This window comes from Astatotilapia calliptera, chromosome 20 (assembly GCF_964374335.1).
Source record: "Astatotilapia calliptera chromosome 20, fAstCal68.1, whole genome shotgun sequence".
Classification (NCBI taxonomy): Eukaryota; Metazoa; Chordata; class Actinopteri; order Cichliformes; family Cichlidae; genus Astatotilapia; species Astatotilapia calliptera.
This window is the reverse complement of record NC_137441.1, coordinates 10,854,849-10,877,512: the sequence shown is the minus strand read 5'-3', so window position 1 is coordinate 10,877,512 and position 22,664 is coordinate 10,854,849. Positions and strand designations below refer to the sequence as shown.

General features: G+C 37.0%; 1 protein-coding gene across 3 annotated transcripts in view; it reads left to right on the top strand.

The window, feature by feature from the left end:
• The window catches only part of LOC145422887 (metabotropic glutamate receptor 4-like), a 200,984-nt gene that overhangs the window by 137,276 nt on the left and 41,044 nt on the right, over positions 1 to 22,664 (top strand). For all 3 annotated transcript variants that reach the window (XM_080294803.1, XM_080294802.1, XM_080294804.1), the window contains 3 exons: positions 15,480 to 15,615; positions 21,782 to 21,936; positions 22,254 to 22,394. In XM_080294803.1, coding sequence (XP_080150929.1) covers positions 15,480 to 15,615; positions 21,782 to 21,936; positions 22,254 to 22,394 — 432 coding nt within the window. The remainder of the gene's footprint in view (positions 1 to 15,479; positions 15,616 to 21,781; positions 21,937 to 22,253; positions 22,395 to 22,664) is intronic.

Sequence of the window (22,664 nt, the reverse complement as noted above, 5' to 3'; positions counted from 1 at the left end):
GACTTTCTTCATCAAGTAGGAGTCTCCTATATTCAGTTTTAACAGCCTCTTTAGAGTTCTGCTTCTGTCGCAACAAATCAAAGAATAACACTCTGCCAATGCAGGGCAATACAGGTAAATGCATGCGATTGTTTACTACATGCCTAATGACGCTAATATACAAGAAGACCAATCCTTTCCAGATGGCCCAGAAGTCTGAAATCAAAGTGAAGATTATAGAATATACACAGCTGCTAATGCTAATGGTCAAAGCTCCTTTGACTACAATGACCTGGATGACTGAGAACCTTCACAGACCTATGTTTGTTTGTTTTTACTGTGTTAAAAAAGTCATTTCCAGTAGCTTTTCCAGTAGTTTGCATTTATTGCATCTAGTGCATACAGATCATCTACGCAGTCAAAACCATATTGCATGCATATCAGCTCTCCTTTCAGCATCTACTACTTCCAACACTTTTTCTTCTTCAAAAAGGCATCATGAAGTCAATTTTTAATAACCACATAACACATTTGCAAATCCTTCTCTCACTTTGGTAATACAACCTCTAAAAGAGAGGTACATTTACTGTTCTATCATTCAAACATCATGAGTATTTCTATATCCTTTCTGGGGTCCAGGTAATTTCACTGTAAGATTTTTTGGGATGATTCATGTATAATTGTGAAAGTAATCAATAGAAAGTTAAAGACCTCTATTACAATTGCATTGAATGAGAAATAGTATTATTAAAGGCCATGACTTCTATTTTTCATAGGTAAGAATTGTAGATGCTAAAAACATGTTGGGACTTGTGAATTACTCCTTATTTTGTTTTGTGTTACATTGATGTGAAACTTTGTTAGTTACAGTAATGCAATTTCTGATTGAGCACACGAAATATGTTGACTTTATCAAGCTTCAGCTATGCTAGCCATTCTGTGATTATTTCATGCTTCTTAGAATAAAAATTAAAACCCATTACATAAATAAACCACTATACAGTGTTGTCAATACTATTTATGCTAGGCAATCTGGTAATCAACTAAATACATCGGCGATATAATATAATTATAATATAATTTATAATTTGTAAATCGGCGTAAATAAATCTGGTAATACCTGAAATGAGTAAAGAAAAACAACTGCTTATTTATGCAAGATAATTCATAATTTTATTTGGGGGGTGGGGGGTGGGGGGGTGTTATATTGGTTGGGTCTGATTACCCCCTAACCCCCCTGGAAATTATGCCCCTGACTAAATTGATGCCAGTCCAAAGAAATGAGAAGTGAGATCATGACCAAAATTATTGGGATTCATACACAGACGACATAAATATCTAATAAAAATTTCATTGCACACTCACTAAAATAGTTGTCAAGATATTCCTACAAGTATCAACCACAATATAATAATAAATGTTAAGTATGGAGATTGCCAGCGTGAGTGGGTTTCACTCCAATGATGACAGTGGATTTGTGCTAATCCACCCAGTAGCTGTTGAAATATTTGTTGTTTACCAACCAACACATATTACTCTTCCTAGATTAACTGCACTAGGGGAAATAGTTCCTAAGCAGCTTCAAACAGGCTACTTCCCTTCATGTAACCATGCCACTTCTTTAAAAGTTATGAAGAGCAAATTTTAGACCACGTTTGGTTAAAATCTCAAAGTTTAATTTTGAACAAAGAGTAACTCACAGTTTCTGCAAAGTAAGGCCACTCAGGAATTTGTTTAGTCATGCTGAAATACATTATATTCTGAAATGACAAATAATATAATAAAAGAAGAAGAAAGCTTTTGTTTTTTTCACTACTTTATTTTCACTGTAAGGAGACACAGCAGAAGAAAGATTCAGGCATAAAATATTAACGCTAGACTATTCAAATGTCACATGCAGGACCTGTTTGCATGAGCCTCATAACTATGTCAGCCCCTGTTTGGGCATGATAAACAGTGTCATCATCAGGACAGTTTGTCAAATGACAGCATGTCAGGCAACCATTTCATCTGCTGTTGCTGGACTGTGACTGAAAACTTCCATCATTTCAGACACAGAGCTGTTTTCCAAAAGCTGTTTTCATTTGGGCATATCCTTTGTCTCAAACTGCCTCTTGGGATTAAGGCTGGAGTGTCATTATGGAAAATGATTAAAAGAAAAGAGGGATAAAAGTACGGTGCCTTGTTATAGACACCATTGAAATGCAAGACCGTCCTTGATGCACAAGTCTTTGGTCCTTCACAAGATTTTGTTGTGTTTGTGATTCTGTCCGAAAAGCTGCTATTCCTCTAGTGTCCTTATTAGAGAGCGCAGGTCTTCTATAGTAATGGAAGGTGCAGTCTGTGTCAGTTTATTCTCACCTTGTGAAAAGAAGTGCCATTTTCTTTCAGTGGATATTGTATACCTATTTATTGCATCCTTTATATAATCAAGTTTAGTGAGTATTATGGAATCAGACGGTCCCAGTATTTGAAATGAAAGGTGATTATTTTGTTTTTCATCTGAAGCAAGCCTACAAGACGAAACCTTAAATGTCAGTATGACAACGTTTCTTCCCCCTGCCCCCCACATGGCGGGGGCTTTACTTTTCCTAAATTTGGACACTGACATTGCAATCTGCAATTAATTGAATGGATAGTATAAAATTGTAATTAATCAGATTTCCTTGCAAATGACAGTAGAAGCAGAGGAAAAGGGCAGCAAATATAGCACAGCGCAGGATGACAGGGGGATTATGCAAATGTTAGAAATGAGAGTTGCGTACTGCACCCTTTGTCATGAGGGAAATGTCAAGAGGAGTGATTTGAATACTCATTAACCTGAAAAGCCGTGAGAAAAATATTGTCAGAAGAGTTTTTCAATAATGTTGAAAATGTTTCAATAAACACAGGCTATTACTTACTTATGTAAATTCACCTTATGATTTTATGATACTATGGCTATAATTAAGCTATCACTATGACAAAGACAGAATACTATAGTCTGTTTAATGAATTGATTCTTATTAATACAGCTTTGTTTTGCTGTGATAGTAAGAATTACTAGAACAGGTAATCAATTCAGAAAAACAGATGACAGCATTATGTAAATTTATAGCTTTGCATTATAAAGTGTACTATTCCAATTATACAATGTGTGGAAGAAAGGAAGTCAGAAGACCGGAAGGAAGAAAAGACGCAAGGGAGGAACATATTCCTGCACCCCCGGTTTAACATGTCAAACACAGGAAATCCTTAAGAGGACTTAGACAGCTGCTCCTTCCACTTCAGGCCTTGTTAAGTTCTGATGAGTGCCATATTGGGCTTCCGAGGGTAAAAGAAAACGTTAGGGGATTTTTCTCGTAAACTGTACATCCACCCATGTCCTTGGTATTATACTTGAAACCCCAGCACTGTTCACCTATTGAAATTATTTAAACTACCTTATCAGCACTAAATGGCCAAAGGCAACAAGACTAGAGGCCACAGAACCATTCAAAGGCTACATTTAGATTTCAGGATTCATACATAAATCATGTTGAACAGATATAGAAATGAAGTTATCTAATTTCATTAAACTCATACTGTAACATTTTGATGGATTTCCAAATGCTTTTGACAATTTTAATTTAGTTACATTGTTATGCTGTTCTGTCTACTTAGCACTTCCCTATTTTCTACTGTTCATTACCTTGTTTGATTAGCACTTTGCACCACTTTGCAAATGATTTCATGCCTTTACAGCTGTCACAACTACATTTTCAAAGGATGCTTTATGTTACTTTCAACCACCTGGAACTTGATTCCTCAGACTGAAAATCAATGAAGGGTTTTAGCTGCAGGTGCGCAGAGAGAGAACGATTGTCAAGACTTTGCCACTGATCTTGTATTTGCATAATGTGCTTTATCTCTATCATGTCACAGAGAATTGCCAACCCTGCATTGCAGAATATCTCAAACTTTCACTGATGCCACAAAACACAATCTGTCGGTTCTCTTTATCGGGTTAAAGTTTCTCAGTTACAATATCTAATACTTTACTGGCACTGAAAAGTGAAGTTGTGCAATTCACAAATTTTTTTCTGGACATGCATTTAAAAGTTTAGAAGTTTGCATAATTGGCAAACGAACACATTTTGTGGATTTTATTAAAAATGAGTGAGTGAGTTAATAAAGAGATACCAATTGTTCATGGAGAAATTTAACATTTTCCACATTGTGAAAGTATAAAGATTTAGACCAATATGCTGATGCTAAAGCAAATTTAGAAAATGGGGTATACTTATCTGAGAATAGTTTATCACTGCATCACGGAGAAGGTGCAAGTCTTGGGCTCAGCCAATATAAAGTAAAGCTGCTTAATTACAAAAAAGATGAGGTAGATGGGTCCTGCTGCAGTGTTAGGGTATACTTTTGAACCATAACATACTTTAATAGTTCTGCACATTTCTGAAAGAAGCAAGGATATGTAACATTTTCTGTCACTTGAAATATAATTCTGAAAATATTTGACCATTTGTAATGGGCTTATGTACCAAACCAGAAGCAGATCTCTATTTATATCACTTTTCACTGATGTTCTCAGACTGAAATCTCTTACAAAAGAGCACTTTGCACTATTTATAAGAGCTACAAAATATAATGCATTTACTCAAGGGTAGAAACCTGATTTGCTTTTAAGTAACAAATTCAAAGACATGTCTAAACCTACAGTACATCTGTGCTTTTTAATACTATCATGATACGTGTGTTGATTCCTCTTATCTTTTCTTGGGGAAAATAGAACTGCAAATGTAACACAGTACTTTATCATGTAAAATTTTCTGTTAATGTGAATACTTAGTAATACTGAATATAAGGCTAACTCTTCAGGAAGTAGGAGAGGACTATTTTTTATTCATTAGAAATCTTGTTTATTAGTAATTGTGTCTTGGAGAAAACTGTTAAAAACAAGCAGTGCTTTCTCATAGCCAAACCCTATACATACTCAGTCACATTTGACACACAGAACAGTGTCAATGTATTGTCTAATAATCAAGCACTTTACTAATTACTGTGCCTCTAGTCCTTCTGTATCTAATTCTTATCAGAAATAGTGTAATTTAGTAGAAAAGAAATCCACAATTTATAGACAAATTAACCAATGAAAATGTGCTGCACCTGCTCCTGAAAAGCAAAGCAAACCAAACACACCATTTATGACATCCAAAGGATCAAAATAACCTACGATTATATGCCAAAAGACAGAATGTCAACCACTATTTCATTTTGAAGCGTGTACCGATTACATAGTCTAACAGTGTGTGTAGGTGCAGGATCATTTTCAGAAATTCTTGGAAAACATAAGAATATGCCCCTCAAGGCCTTCTGTAGCTCTTCACCCAAACCCACTCATGATTAGAGAGCACCATTAATGTTTGCCTTGCAAGAGGAGGCAGTGCATACTTTAAACTCTTCATCTTTGGCTTAGAGATATATTCACATTAGGAGACATGCTATGGAGATTCTCCTTAGTAAGAGGAAAGTCCCGTGTTTGTCAGGTGACTCATTTTACCACAGTGCAGAAAACCTCATTTCACAGTGCTTAGAGGCCTGCCTTTGATTTATAAATCATTTGCACTCAGAAAGAAAATGTCATTCAGTCATTCTCAAATCTAACTCATAGTTACCCCAGAGCCTTTTTATTCAAGATCTGGGAACTCACTAGACGACATGCTATTCAGCAAAACTGCTTAATTAAAAATAAGACAAAGTTCTTTTCTAAAGAGTAGAAACACATTACCCAAATATCTACGTATGGATTTATGCAACCTTCGGTCAAATTGTCAGCTGCATATGGAAAAAAAAATAAAAAAATAAAAAAAAAACCCTCAGATTGATACAATTTAGAACTTCACAGTTGCTGAAAAATAGGACAGTGTTGGATTTCTCAACCTCCTGCTGACGCAGACAAATCATTTGTGCTTACACCACCGAGTTGAAATAATCATTTTAATGTATGTCATGGTAGTCAATAAACAGTGCTCTCTCTTGTTCCAGTAGCAATAACATTTCAAAACATATTTCTAAAAAAAATGGATGTGCTGAAACGTAAAACTAGGGTTCTTATGAATATATTTTAAATTTCAAATAGATCAAAAGCCCTACCACAAAATATTTGATATCTGATAATTGTTACTAAATTGACTTGACATTGCAAGTGCCGTGATTACATGATTTCATAAATAATGTAAAACGAATGCAGAGGAAAATAAAAATAAATATTCTTAGCAGTACATCTTCCTTTTGTTGCACATCTTTCTGATTCAGTGGGTACACCACTAACATTGACCCTAAACACTGAATAACCTACTTATAAATAATGAATAAAGGCATTAATAAGTTATTTCAATGATGCTTTTATTGAACAAGGTCAAAGTGTTTTTCGTCCATGTTTATACCTCCCACCCTTTATAACATCTTGTGCTTTCTTTAAAAAGTACACTGCAGTGGAGGCACTGCATGTTTACAGCATGCACTAACTTGAAGAAACAGTGTGGGATGAATAATATGTACAAAATAGCATGTTCTGTCACTGCTGCCCTCTTGCCCTCCATGAGCTTCCCCTGCACTGTGGAGATAAATATAGAGTGTGTCCACTTCCCTCCGGGACTTACAGTGTGCTGATATCAGAGCAAAGTTGCTGACAGATGTTGGACCAGTACTGGTTGCCATTTGGCTTAAGAAAATAGCCATGTCAACAAATACTTTCAGTTGATCCATCAGCTTAGAGGCCGGAGTGTAACAAAAGTTCCACCATGCTGTGGCCTTATATAATACTACTTTCACAGATTGTTAGCAGATTCATCAATACAAGTTTGAGTGGACCTTTTTTGTTGTTGTCGTTGTAATAGAGGCCAAAGATTAGAGCCTTGCAGTCAATTTAGCCACTAGTTGAGAGTACAGCCCCTGCAAATTGGTTCTTTCTATACCTTCTTTTTGATATTTAGGAAATAAAATATATATCTGTACCTGTACCAGGTTAATCATCTTAGTTTAGACTATTTAGTGTATGAATTTTGATAATCAATATGATGTACAGCACCAGTTAAATGGAATATCATGAATTAAGTGAATCAAAGGGGCAATGTGTTGATTCGACATGGTGTGCAAAACGTTTTAATTCTAATTTTTGTCATGCAGTTGGTCAAAGTTGTTTCCGAACATCCCTCTGCTGTTTCACCAAATTGAATTCACCCCCCAAAAAATATTCTAATGGATATTATAACATAAAAACTAGTTTATGTTACAATTTCTTATTTCTTTTTTAACAGCATATAATACTTTATAACGTGCCTAAGTAACCATTAAAAGAAAAGCAGGACACATTTCATTGCTGACTACAATTCTAACAATAAATGTGTGGCAGGGTTAGATTTCGCGTTGTTACAAAAAGGAAAAGCATGCAACATCAAACATAACTACAGCCATCAAATACATCAAATAGTTTCTGTAAAAAAACAAAACTGATGTCCAGTACAAATGCTGCCAGATCTGTCATGCGAAAGTAGAATGTACTGGCCAACATTACATGAATAAATTCATATAGGCTTTTTTAAAAACATGTTTCAGTATCTATATGTGGCATGTGAATATAGCTTTTTGATAAATCCCATTTAGATTACAACATATTTTATTTGGGGTGTCTTGTGGTATACTATCATTATAGAAAGTACATAACACAGGAAGATACACCACAGTCTTCTTTAATCCAATCTAATTTCACACACCACCATGCAGATGTCTTTCTAATTAACATCAGAGCATATCCCCTTGAGTATGTTTGAAACCCATTATAAGACTACACAGCAATCTGGGAAATTGCTTTCTATCATTTTGTTTCATCTTATGCTTCTTTGATACCCAAATATCCAACAGTACCATTTTAGTAACATGGCATAGATTAGCAACTCTATTGCTACTGGGTTGTTGAAAAATCAAGAACTCAAAATGTTAAAAAGACCTGGCACATTGCTGTGGCTTCTGCTACTTAATTGAATCAACATGATGCTTCAGGGTTTGGACTGATATTTTAACATAAGTCCAAGCTGACATATCCATCATGTCTCAAATGACATGTTTTATCTGGAAGACTTTGGCCAGGGAGTACACGACATTGTTTCATCTATCCAAGTTATACCTGAACTAAAAGATAGTGTTTTAAAGTGTTTTGAAAAGCTAGGTAATGGAAAACTGTCCTATGGCACAGACATAGCAAACTCTGTACTGTGTGTAAACCTTTTAATCATATTTGCCAGTTGTTACAGCTGGTTTAAAGAAACTGTGGGTGTACTCACACTAGGGTATGTGTGCAGCGTCCAAGCACATTTGACCCCCAAAGTTCAGTTTGTTTGACTAATGTATTCATTTTGCTCTATGTGAACAGTGCCCTGGGCCAGGTGTCCTGGCACTGTTCCTGGAGAGTCCTGGCCCAGGGCACTCTGGGACATATTTGTATAAAATATCTACAGTACAGGACTGTCTATTTTTATGGTCTCTTAGTACATATCTACTGTTCTCCAGTATAGATATTTATCTACTCTGACAGAAAAGTCAGACAGAGAGCATGTGTTCACTGAAATCTGAGAGGGGGAACTTGATTCGCACGAGCTTCACACAAAAAACAGTTCAGCCTAATTTTCCCAGCAGTACACAATAGTGAAGCCAGGACTCGTCACAAAATCTAGCCCAAAGCTGCTCCCCGATAATAACCTGATGAGTTATCCAGACGGAGCAAAAAGACATCATTGCGTCTGAAATGAATTTTAAAAGAAGAAACAATGTGTATATGCACACACATACAGTACAACCACATATAGGTATAATAACTAAGACTGCTTTTATGAAATGGGGCAGATAAAAGCTTTAGATATGAAAAATGGCACAGATGCTTGCCATAATCAAGACAAATTGCATTGATAGATAGGGAATAGGGGCCATTCATCTTCTTCCCCCAAATAAAAAAGCCATTCATGTTCATGTGCAGTCTCTGTCATGTACCGCGTATACACTTAGTCAACATGTTGTTCCTTTGTAATGTTTTACACCTGGTACAGGCAGGAGTTGTCTTTAATTCACCCAATCTACTGAAAATAGCAAAAATGGAAGAAATCTGTTAGTCTGGGCCATCTCTGCAGCTCTGCAGTATATAATAATTATAATGGGATATTATACTGTAATTGAACCCCTGAAGAGAAATTCATTTCCTTTCATCCCGTCAGACCTGCACACTGAGGTGAGTGCACAGCATCAGTGACAGAAAAGCACCTCAGGGACTTTGGGGTGGGAGATTTAGAGTCTTGCTCCAGGACACTTTAGCATGGTGGTTGCTCTAACATGGGACTGAATGTGAGCCTTTTCAAGCAGGGTCAGTCCCCTTAATGATTTCAGTGCGAGGTTTCCCTCTTTCTCTTCCCAGTGCTTCTCTCCCTCACACTCACTCACTGCATTCTGATAAGACAGGAGAAACATTATCTGTAAAAAGAGATAATGTACCAATAACAAAGCGCTGCAGCTCATTTATAGTAACATTTTACACCACTGAATGGTCACGATTCTACCTGTACTCTTCTTTTTCTAGCTTAGAACCAATTCCATCCATCCATTTTCTCTCACTGCGCCGGTTTAAAAGCAGGACACTTTGCCAGTTTATAGCAGGCTTCTGGTGAACTGATTTGCATAAATCATGTTGTTTACAATTTACTAAATCAATGGGGTATTTTTTTTTTTATCTCTGTGTACAGGTATCACCATGGGCTGGTTTTGTTTTTTTTAAGTTTCTTAATTCTTTGATCTCATGTGCCATTATCTGGTTGACGTAAACCACCGTGATCACACTACGGAGGCAGAGCATTGCTGATCTTTAGAGACTACTGGTCAGCACCATGGCTGTACAGAGAACTAATAATGGAACAACACTGCTGTTCAAAGCAGATGGGATTTCAAAGCTCTGAGAAACTCAAGCTGGTTTTGTAATTATTAACTGATTGTGTATGTAGCCTAATAAATAATTTGCTGCCATGCAACAAAGCACCCAGGGTGTTGATGTATTCATTTAACACTGAAAAAACTGTCAAGTATCCATTGATAGAAATCGGCTCAACGTTAAAACTATAGAGGAAAAATTAGTTTGGTGATATTTCTCTCTATTTTCCTTGTGTATTTCTATCCTCCATATGAAAATGATGTCTGTTTGGTTAGGGCATCCCAATAAACTTAGTGTTTATGTACCTGCATCTTTGTCACGCTGCCAGCCTGGGGCTATTTTGTGCGCTTCTGTGCTACTCTTCACCAGCCACATGAGCTGAGCTGCAATCAGCTATGATGGTGGGGAATATTTAATGTTCATGGGAGCAACGTTTTTCCCACGGGTGTCAAATGAGAGGGAATATTAGTGTTCCGAACTATTAAGGGAACAGAGACCAGAGCTGACAGTGGAAGACACAAGAGGAGATCAGCAGTCTCCTGAGCAACGGATATTTTTAGAGGTGATTTTTCAATTTGGCTCAGAAGTTGAGAATTGTATAGGATAAGTGTTAGGAAACACATACAGCTCTTGAAGGTTTTCACAGTAGCTGCATCAGAAGTAGGAGCATTGCATCTGGCGTGTATTTGAACATTTGAAAGATTCATCAGGACAGTTACAACACTGAAGGTCAGTGTTTGGTGTTGAAACCCAGCAGTTCAGTCTCTTTTGCTCTTTCACTGATTGTTATTGTACAGGTAGTTTTAATGTAGCCAACAATAAAATGTAACTATAATTCAATATGTACCTGGAGAAGTACATTTCATCGTTTTCATAGGATTACTCTACAGTTGCATTTAGTTATTTCATAACTGTCTCTGCATGTTGTTGGTCAGCTTGCTGAGTTTAAGGAAAGTGTTGAAAAGTGGTGTACAGATAAGAAGGGGCCAGTCCTTCAAGGCATCCCTCTAACTACATCCTGTCTGATAGCAAGATGGAATCAGGCGAGTAGTTTATTGAAAAATCTGATTCTTGTAGAGACTGGTCTAATTTAATAATATTAATATAAAATTTGCAATAAGCAAGACCTATAATTAGGCCAATTAAAAGCCACTTAGGTTGTGTAAAAATACCATTCATGAACTGCCTGGCATAGCTGAATCATATATTTATATATAAATATATTTCTCTGCATTAGTCTATAGTCTTTTTGGAAAATAAAAAAAAGTATCTTGCTCAGTGGCTGCTTCCGTCTTAGGATTTGAGCCATGACTAAAGATATTAGTCAAATAACCATATCTTTAGTCATGTTATATAACAGTAGTAAAAAGAAAAATAAAGAGGAAAAAAATCAAATGCATAGATAAATCAGTGGTGAAATAAACTGCCATGTGTACCCTAGCGCTAACAGAGTTACACCAGTGGCCCCGTGGAGGACCCAGTTTTGTGCACGTCCGGTCCTTCTGGTATTCTCTGTGCAAGTTAAACAATGCTGCAGCCTGCCGCTGTGATGTGAGAAGAGAAGAAAAGGAAGGGATGAGTGCTCTGCTTCGATATAGCAGATGTTGTGGGAATGGGGGACTGAAGTACCAGTGAGGCAAAGACATAGAGTCTAATGATTGATAGAGTCTCTGAGAGCCGAGCTGCTGCAAAATTTCCCATGTGATGTGAGTGTAACGACAGCGAGTTACGCAGATAAACCTCTGTTTCACTTTAATCAAAGACTGAACCGTCAGGAGCTTTTATTTTGTAAAAAGATACGTAAATATCATGACTTATAACATACTGTACAACCTTTCCTACATACTTCTAAATATTTGATTCCACTTACCGTTCACTAAAACAACCCTAGATTTACACGCATTAACCTTTGTAGATCCATGATTAAAACTACAGGATGGGAAGCACAAAGAGAGACTGTGAATAACCATTAGAGGTTCATGGTTCACTACTTTCAGTACTGATTGAAGCCAGCAATGCCATTTCAGTTTTTAAAATTGCATAGTGTAACTCTGACTCTCTGTCTTTTTGTTAAAACTGAGGACAGAGCTCATCATCGGCAACAGTCAGGTTTCTTCATGCTCATAAAGAATGCATTTCCTCCATGACAGTAAAACACATAGCAGGAGCCATCTGAATCTCCTGCAGATTCAGAACACTAACTACTTTTAGTGAAAACCTCTACTCTTAAAGACAAACTATAAATGGACCAAAATGGACTGACAACCTGTCAACATTACTACAAACTCCAAATCCTCTCCTTAAACACATCTAAACACAGATCTGTCACTCCACTATTACATAATGAACTCGCCCTTTTATTCAGGCTAGTACACTAACCTTGCCCAGTGGTTATCTACAAGATTTACTTCTAGGACTGCAGTTATACTGACTAAACAGACTGATGACAGTTTGGTTAACAAGGCTTACTGAGAAGACATTTTCAGAAATATTACAATATCATAACTTCACATCAGATTTTGGCAACAACAGAACAGCCAGTATTGCTCGCTACTATAATCAATATTGAACAACTATGTGAAACGTGTTTAAAGAAAGTCTTCCAGATCACTTTGTGAGCAGTGTGCTCTAACTGCTCACAAAGTTTTATTGGCTTGATAAAGTAGTTTGTTGTGTAATCTTGCAACACCAGACAGCAAACAGATGGCTTTGAAAACATGCCTATGCCACCTTGCCTGAGTAATCATTACTCTTCACAGAGAAACCTACCTTACAACGTGCTCAAAAGCCAAAGCGTAAAATAAATAAACTTAACTTCACCTGCCTAAAATATAAATTAGGAGTGTTATGATGATGTGGAGTATAATGCCATCTGCTTTGGAAGCTTTGAAATTCCAGATTACTAAATGATGACTCGGTTAATTGTGATATTCAAGTTGTGCTTTTTTGGCATGTAAAAACAAGTAAATTAGATGTTCAGATTTGATTGAACTATTGCTTGAGTGCAGAAGGAAACATTACTTAACAACAAGACATCAACCAGTGCACACAACAGGATGAATCTGTTTCTCCAGTAAAAGAACTTCTAATCCATTTACTGAAAAGGGAATTTAAATGTAAGCCGGAACTGCTGTGTTGCACTCATGACATGCATGACCAGCAGAAATCTATACATGAAAAACAAGAAAAGGTTTCAGTAGAACAGCATTGTTATATTTTCTCCAGGATAAAATAAAACAATAGTGCAAGCCAATGACTGATCTCCCGTTTGACTTAACCAAATGTGACTTTTTGTAACCATGAGTCAAGTAGCCCAACGTCATTCATTTCGTGGCATCCTCTATTTTTTACTGATATTTCCACTTTCACAACCTATTAGTAACTGAGCAGGGGCAGGTTTTGTTTTATGGTGTGTGTATGACTGCCATGAACTGGACTAGGGGGGTATTATTTCTGCATTGATTGCTCATTGGGCGGGCTTTGTACTGGGTCCCGAAAGGGAAATTCATTAGCATGTGCATATTCTCCGTGGCATTTTGGCAGGGTGACAAAACAGTTATCCTGAAATGTTGCATTGGGAGTTAAACAGCCTTAGCTTGTTGGTAACCAGGGGACATCCCCTCTTGCCTTTAGATTTGTGTTCAATAGAATGTAAGAAGGTGTGGATGCTCTTTAAATTGATCCATGGAGAATTGCTGTAGCTATAAATTGGTACATATATTCTTTCATGATAATTTCCTTGGCAAAACCCATCAGCCATTCCCACATTGTTGCAATTTCATCATGGCTGCTGATGAAATGGATTCACCCTTTACAGTCCTCAGTTAATACACAATTCTAATCTCATAAATCTCTTTTCTTTGCGTTTCTTTTTTTTTGGTGGCTCAGAAGTTAGAGTGTGTTGTTTGCTGTTAAGAAGGTTAGTGGTTTGATCTACAGTTTCTACATCTATAATTTATGTTAAAGTGTCTTCGGGCAAGCTAAAGAAACACAAGTAGCGCTTTATTCATCCATTTGGGTTTGCATGTGTGCATGTGTCTGTGATTGCAGCTTGTAGTGCAGAAAGCGTTTCAAGTGCTGTCGGAGTAAAAAAACATTATATTATAGTCCATTTACCATGGAATAAACTAGGAAAGGGAAAGCTGTTACTAACTAACAAACCAAACTAATGTGATAGTCTAGTTACATGGTTTAAATCTGCTGTGAGACTGAACGTCTCATAGCAAGAAGGTCTGAATCTGAGAAAGGCCTCTTTATTAGGTTGATTAGTGATTCTAAAAAAAATGTTGGTGTGACAATAAGTGGTTATCTGTCACTCTGGTAACCTCTCAAAAAATTACATTAAAAAAAATTGATGACAGGGTGTACACCAGCATGAGAGAGTTGAGCCAAGGATAGAAAAAAATCTTTGTGCATTGAACACATGAAAATCACCAAATTAGACAGGAACAAATTGTCACCAGTTGAATGTTAAAATAAGATAAGATGAGATACCTTTATTAGTCCCACAAGGGGAAATTTCATTAAACTATTTGTATGTGTCCAAGTGGTAAAAGAATAATCCTTCCACCTGCACAGCACTAAGCAGCTGCACTGTCATTCAACCGTTAGAGCATCATGTACTGTGTCATTACAGTCATCTTGTTTTCCGTAGAACCAAGACAGTCCACATTTTTTAAATAAAAGTAAATAAATGAGGAGTAAAAAGAGTTTGAAATTTACTGCAAAATTTCTACCCTTGAAATGTATTCAGTGGTTAAAACTTTTTTATTAAAACTGTTGTTTTCTAGGATGAAATAAAGGCCAAATTGGCCAAAACTTCAATAAGCTAATGGGATTTTTCAAATTATTAGCTTCAAAGAGTCAGCGATGCAAATTTCAATACTGCATCCAATTTTGAAACAGCGTTTCAGTTTTCCGCTTCACTATGCCTAAAATATAACAGCCGGAATTTGCTAGTTGCTTTTGCTGCTGGTCATTATCTAAATAGATAACTAATCAATATCACAGGACAATCTTGTATATTACCCCGAAACAATTATCTGACTAACTGAATTGGAAATTGAAGTAACGTATTTCATTTCTGTTTCTTTTTTTCTACTTCCCTTTCAAACGTGGTACAATCCTGGGACAAGTACCAGATTTTTTTTTTAATTGAAACAATCCATGTAATAGAAAAAAAATGCAAGAACAAAAGGAAACAGTTCCCAGTTAGAAAATGTATGTAGTAGCGAATGCTACTGCCCCCTGGTCTCACTGTCAGAATCATAACCGGAATTGATGGTTAGTCCCGTCTCCAAAATGCCTTCTTTTTGTCCAAGGAAAACCTTTTTTTTAATGCCTTGCATCCCTCATTCCGTGAAATATTGCACCAGTGCACATTTAATAGTGCATTTATCATAAAAAAAAGTCCAGAAGATTGAAAAAAAGATATGGGTTAAAAGAAGACAAAGGCATAATTTGAGTTAAATTGCATCGTAAACATGTTCTCCTAATGAAACATTTGGAAACATTGTTTTTGTTTTGTTTGTTTGTTCCCCCCCCCCCCCCCAATCAGGTGGTTTGTGCATTTCCCAGTCAGTGAAAATACCACGTGAACCAAGATCTGGAGAGTTTGACAAGATTATCCGGAGGCTGAGTGAGAACCCCAATGCTCGAGTAGTCATTATCTTTGCCAATGAGGATGACATCAGGTGAGTACAGCAGAATCCTGAGTACTGTCAAGTAACATAATGTTTATCCAGACTTATCTCAACTACTGTTTTTAACACTTGCTTAACACCACATACCTATTTTTATGTCATGGGAAATAAATTTAAAAAAGATATAGTTCTTCAAGAAATTCAAAGCTGCACGACGAGCAGGCATGTGTTAAATCAGCGGGCTAATTAGCAGGTAGCTCAGTAGGTACAGTGGCCGCCCCATGATTGGAAGGTCGGGGGTTTGAATCCACTGAATGGCTACCCTGAGGTACCCCTGAGCAAGGTACCGTCCCTACACACTGCTCCCCGGGCGCCTGCTTAGTGGCTGCCCACTGCTTCACTGAGTGAATGGGTGAAATGCAGAGAAAAACAAGTAATTTCCCCACGGGGATCAATAAAGTATATATCATTATTATTATTCTTATTATTATTATTATTATTATTATTAAATCGGAGGTTCCCAAAGTATGGGGCCCGTTGGGAGCACGCACTGGGCTCTCCAAATCACGGACCTACAGAATCCCACATTCTTGATTTTTAGTTCACAAACACTTCTTGTAATTACTAACTACTCCTGACATTTTGGAGATGTTAGCTCTTTATTAGGGGTGCAACGATACACAAAATTCACGGTTCGGTTTGATACTTTGGTGTTACGGTTCGATATTTTTTCGACACAAAAAATGTTCATGTCTTTTTAATTTGTCATTTATTAAAATTATAAATATTTATATTTTAATTCAAAAGTACAGTTTTTAAATTCAATGTTGCTGAAACAACAAAATAATAAAAATAAATAAATAAATCTATCTGATCGAGAAATCACTCATCTTTGGAAAAGAGTTTATAACAGAGAAATGGCTCTTTCCAAAATAAAAGCTATACTATACGCTTCTTCTGGGCTATATTCTCAGCAGCATATTAAACATATCATGTCCCCATAAGGAGAATCACGTGCTAACGGCTGTCTAAATGACTCGGGTAAAGTTTGTAGCATGAGTGCTTGTTGTTTTTGTCTGCTTCCACGTGTCTTTGCACTACGATGTCGTCGGCGTAAATGTGCAGTCATATTCGTTGTGTTCCCACTAGTGCTGTCAGCATTAATCTCGTTAAAATGACATTAACGCCATAATGCGGCAAATCTCCGTTAACGAGTTACCACGGATCGCCCCGTGCTTGGGGCTGGACGGCGTCAACACGTTAACAAGCTAACTGCGCTAACGCACTAGTTCCCACCAATTGAGCATTGCGTGGCACATCTGACATACTGTTTTACTTTTGTCCATGACGCGCTTACCATCAGGGTCATACGTCACATGAAAACCAAGATAGTTCCAATCGCCAGATCTGAAAGAGGGTGGGGGAGGTTCAATTTCGGGTAGCGTTGAGGCAGTTGCCATGTTGCAACGAGCTTAGCTTCTGTCTTGCTAGCTTGCACTGCGCTCAGTGGATCTGCGCTCAACAGTGCAGCCTAGGCGGAGTAGTCGAACGCAGATCCACTGAGCGCTCAACACAGACAGCATCCTCAGAAGACAAGTTGATAAAATAAATAAAACATTTTGTATTGTTCGATGCATATGCATACCGAACCGAAAGCACTGTATCGAACGGTTCAATATCGATACGAGTATTGTTGCACCCCTACTCTTTATACAGTAAAGTTACAGTGGGATACAAATGATATCAGGCTGATCCTGCTGTAATTTGTTCCCCGCTTCATATCACGGACAAACAGCATCCCACAGTTGTTTATGTTTTTGAACCCATTTTGCACAGAGGCATTTTTTGAAAAATGTATTGATAGCAATGTTGAATATTATTACACAGGAAAAAAAACAAAAAAAAACCAGCTACACGTAAAATAATTACACTGCCTTTTAAAATAGAGGGACATTAACTGTGTGTGTATATGTAAGCGTGTAAAAACGGAAGATAGTAAGGTTAACAGTAACAGTATTTTGTCTCTGCCATTCTGCAATTCATCTCATGTAAACAATAACGTGGCGCACAGCGTGACATGAAAAAAGGCACATACCTTTGACGTTGCGTGACAAACTCTGTATTCCTCGTCCACACGTAAACGCAAAACCTGACTTTTAAAAAATCTCAATTTGATTCGAAATTGATTCGAAATGTCGTTTACGTGTGGACAAAAGGCCCAAACGCATAAAAACAGCTGCACTTTCAAAAATACCTGTGTAGGTGTGGACGTAGTGTAAAAGAGTTAGTAGTTTATTATATTGCTACCTGTAATTTATTGCAGTTTACTTTTGTTTAATTGTTTACTAAATGTTTGGGTTGTGAAATAAACCGCAATGGAGTTTGAAAACAAAATATGGGTGTGTGTGGTTGGAGGGTTTGTGCTGGGGGGGATTTTTCTGGTGAAACAAAGGCGGCCCAGCATAAAAAGTTTGGGAACCACTGTGTTAAATACTGCAGACTGTATTAGAATGTGTGTTATAGATTTATTGATTATATTACCTTTCTAAATATAATGTCCTACTCAGATGCTGATATTTATGAGTTACAAATCTGAAATCTGGTTATACTTGAATATGCTCAGTTCAACAAAATTCTATTTTTTTTTGTATAGCTCACCAGACTGAGAGCCTATTAGAAAACATTTGGCGATAGTGAGGAATGGAAACCCCCCACCCCCACACACTTTTAGCAGGAAAAATCTCACAGACTGTGGGTGAGGGAGCACAAACTTCCTCTGTGTCTGGTCAGAATGAGGGAATAGCTAAGAGAAAAAAATAAACAGCATAGAGAATCAGCAAACAGGGCAAAGCACAAAAAGAAGGCAAAGTTAATGACATGCATTACTGATTTTCAAATGCACAGGAAGTGAAATAGAGGACAGGATCAGAGAGGTGTTGAGTGCAACATCAGAGGTCCCTCAGTACCCTTGGTCTTATACCAATGCTGTCATAGCTACAAGAGACAAATGAAATAGTTAAAACAAAATCTAATCATGAGTATCTACATTTATTCGAGAATTTTGGTAAAATATAATGGCTGATGGCTGATTTTAAAATAGAAATACATGAAATAACTTGCTAGTTACCGGAATCAGATGTTTTTTAGCTGATCAGCCATGACCAGTTACAGCCCATTCAGCTGAGTGTATAGTCAATTGACTATTGATCTGCCGTAGCTAGCATGCACCTGGCCAGAAACATTACTACTGCATTGCCTCCATTCAGACCACATCAACTTAACTGTTCCACTCAGCAGCAAAATGCTGTGTAAGCTCGTGATTAAATATAAACAAGATATTACAAATGTAACATGCAAAGGGCTGTAATTGTATCTGGCGGCTGTAAAATGCTAATGCAGTAGCCGATAATTGCTTAGAGTAGCCTCTGCTGTTTCCTCATTTTCAACTCTCTGCCAATCTATGTATAAACTCAGTCAATCCTCACTCTTTATTGTGTTGTAATAGTTTAATTTAAAGTAATTGGTGTTCAACATTTATTAGCTCCAACTCATACATGATGTACTGAGCTCACACAGCGCTGTTTGAGATACACAAAAAAGCTGCACACGGTGGGTACTAACACCAACATCAAAAACCATGTTGGAGATGTAATTATAGAGCAAGCCGTAACATGTAAAATTTGTTAGATAAAGTGAAATTCATTTTTAATTAAATCGTATTTGAACAAATGGCTCGGTAAAGTAACTTGGAGCACTTTTTTTCAGAGAATTGTTTTGACTGAAAAAAAACATAGAAGGAGAAAATTGTAAAATTGTAAACTGTAAAAATGTATTGAATCACCAAAGTTTTTTATCAAGAATAAGTCTGTACATCTAAATATTATATATGTTTACTAAAAAAGATATAAACCTTTCACAGCAAAATGTTTTTTATCCAGCTACGTTTATTTATCCCTTTCAGGTACAGGTTACTTTGCAAGCCCAGAGTTTCTATATAAAGGGTATAACAACATACAGCATACCCAACAAAACCAGTCAGGTTTGTTAATGCAGCAATGAATGGTGATTCTGTATCACAAGTACTTATATACTTAGTGTGTCAGGGAGGGATTGACTACTTTGCTTCATTTTATGATAATATTTTCAAAATAATTTTGAATATTTCGTCCATTCACCCATATCCCTTCTATCCTGGTAAAGCACTTTAATCCAATTTGGCATCTGTTCTGCTGTCCCCAACTATTACAGTATACAACAGTAATGTTAAAAGTGTCCCCGCTTTTATTTGCAGGGAAACAAATGTATCAATTACAATGTATTATCTACTATCAAGATGAATTAAATTAAATAAATTGCTGTAGGCTGAATTAAGAAAGAAAAAAAAACTTGTGGCCTTGTAAGGGGAAATGTTTCCCTGCAACCATTCAGTAGGCCAGTGTATTCACAGTGGAAAAGGGCAGTGATTTGGGGCAGTCTCTTGATAATGACCGGGGCAGACGTCCCAGTGCTCATTGACTTAATCCGGTCCTGATAACGGGTAATAGTCTGGATATATAGTAATTACAGAAAGCCAGAGGGATCACAGTACGGCATGCCTTCTCTATCCTTGAACTCAGGCAGTGTGAGCCTTCAGAAGACTAATAGGAACCCAAAATTGCCTACAAAGAAGGTATAGGAGACTGTGCGGTTTTGATGAAGCCCTTTAATATGATACAATAATTATATTACACTGCTATTTCAAGGTCATAGAAGTATAAGAAATAATATTTGCTGGGTAGCCTTTCACAGTCTAGATAGGTAGGTATGCTTGCACAATATAGAGATTACTCTGTGTGGAAATAACATGACCTATGTAGTAAATACATACATATAAAACTAATAAAATTAATTGTCACTGTGTTAGCCCTGCGACAGACTGGCGACCTGTCCAGGGTGTACCCCGCCTTTCGCCCTATGACAGCTGGGATAGGCTCCAGCGCCCCCCGCGACCCTGAAAAGGATAAGCGGAAGCAAATGGATGGATGGGATGTAAAAATGTAACATTGAATTTTATTAATTGGTTAGTTTGTGCATCATTTTGTCATTTTCAACACCTGAAATTTATGTTTGACTTTACCACAGGTAAATAAAATTGCAGTGCTTCTATAATAAATATGTTTACATCAGCACTAAATTAAACGGCAGTGTTTAATGTAAAATGTGACCAAGTGATCAAAAAGCAAGAAATGCAAGTAACAAAGAAAAAACAACCAAAATATCAGATTTGTTGGCAAACTAGCTATATAAAGATTTTTACTTCAACATAATTCAGATTTTAGACCTTGTAAATACCATTTAAATTGAGTTTGGAACTGAACCTGGACTGTGAAAATAAATAGGAAGTGTAGGTGCTCATTCATGATCGCGAATCAGTGCCTCTTTACTTCATACTGCATTATTTTATATTATACTTCTCAGTCTGTGTATTCATATCACCATTACTGTAATCTCCTGACAGTGAAAAAAAAAAACGATTTCTCTTTTTTTCTACATGGTGGGCATAATTGCATTTTAAGACATGCTCATTTCACTAAATGTTGGGAGACCAGACTCAGAAAAAATCATTACCAGTCAAATATAAAACCTCGCAGTCATAAAACTAAAGTAAAGAAACAAAGTTAGCTGGATGAGTCACTGCTTGCCAAGTCATTTTTTTTTACAAAGGTAAAAAAATGCTAACATTATACCCTAGTTTTACTTCAACTCGAATTCATGCGAAAACAACATGCACTGTGAAAATCTGAGTAAGCTGGTGGACACTTTTTGTGCTATATAAGGGCTGTTGTAAGAGTTGGTAGCTTTTCACATGCCAGGTGGCTGTGCTTAAATTTTATGTCACTATGCTTTCTCGATGCAACTCTGCTGCTGCAGCAGAGCTTATTGGCAGTTTTTTATGACTCCCCAAACTTACATCCATTGGCAACAAGCCTGGACAAATGTGGCAGGGGTATCATTCTGCCACAGCCAAGAAGAATTCCACTGCACTGGGAAGGAATAGTGATTCTATGATGGCTTTTCAATTTTGCTAAACTGCCTGAGTATAAAACTTTGTCTTAGAATACTCTAGTCATGAAACAGCCTGATTAAACACAGTATGAACATATGTGTAGGAAATATATCAGAGAACAGCATTATTTCTATGGAACAAGTAAACATTATTTTTTTGTTTGTTTCAAAGGCGTCTCCTTCAAGCAGCTAAGAAGGCCAATCAGACAGGCCATTTCATCTGGGTAGGTTCAGACAGCTGGGGATCCAAAATTTCACCAATACTGCACCAAGAAGAGATGGCAGAGGGTGCTGTCACCATTCTACCCAAACGACAGTCCATCAAAGGTATCTGCACTGCCAAACTCTACCTCAATGCTCAAAATATTAAATTTTCTTTGAAGAAAATCTTAGTTTGAAGCAAATTCTGTATTAATACTTGCACTTTACTGCATATTGTTGGTGTATGTTTGCCTCCTTTAGTAATCTCCATTCTACCTTGAAGATACCAGATTTGACAAAAACAATTTTTAAAATCAGGGCTTTACAGTGTTGATAATTGCCTTTGTCACCTCAGTAAAAGGTTAACTCTTAATGTTCACTTTTGAAAAATTTTGGATTACCATTAACTGAATTTGTGCTGTTGCTGTTGGATTTGATTTCAGGTTTTGATCGCTACTTCATCAGCCGAACGCTAGAGAATAACAGAAGAAATATCTGGTTTGCAGAGTTTTGGGAGAATAACTTCCAATGCAAGCTCAGTCGTCATGCTATGAAGAAAGGATCTGGTATCAAAAAATGTACAAGTGAGTCAACATTTATTGACAGAGAGGGCACTCTGTCAATGTACAGCTCTTGATCAATGGCCAAGTTTATTGACTGGTTCTGCTGTGAATACATTGTGTGTGTGTGTGTGTGTGTGTGTGCGCGCGCGTGCGTGTGCGTAAGTAGCATGCACTGCTAAATTTATTTGTCATCAGGGAGAATGCAATCAGACTCTTCTAATTTAGGCTAAACGTAATGGGTGTGGATAAGTGAATGGGAATCTCTAATTTTCCAACAGAAATTAATGTGGC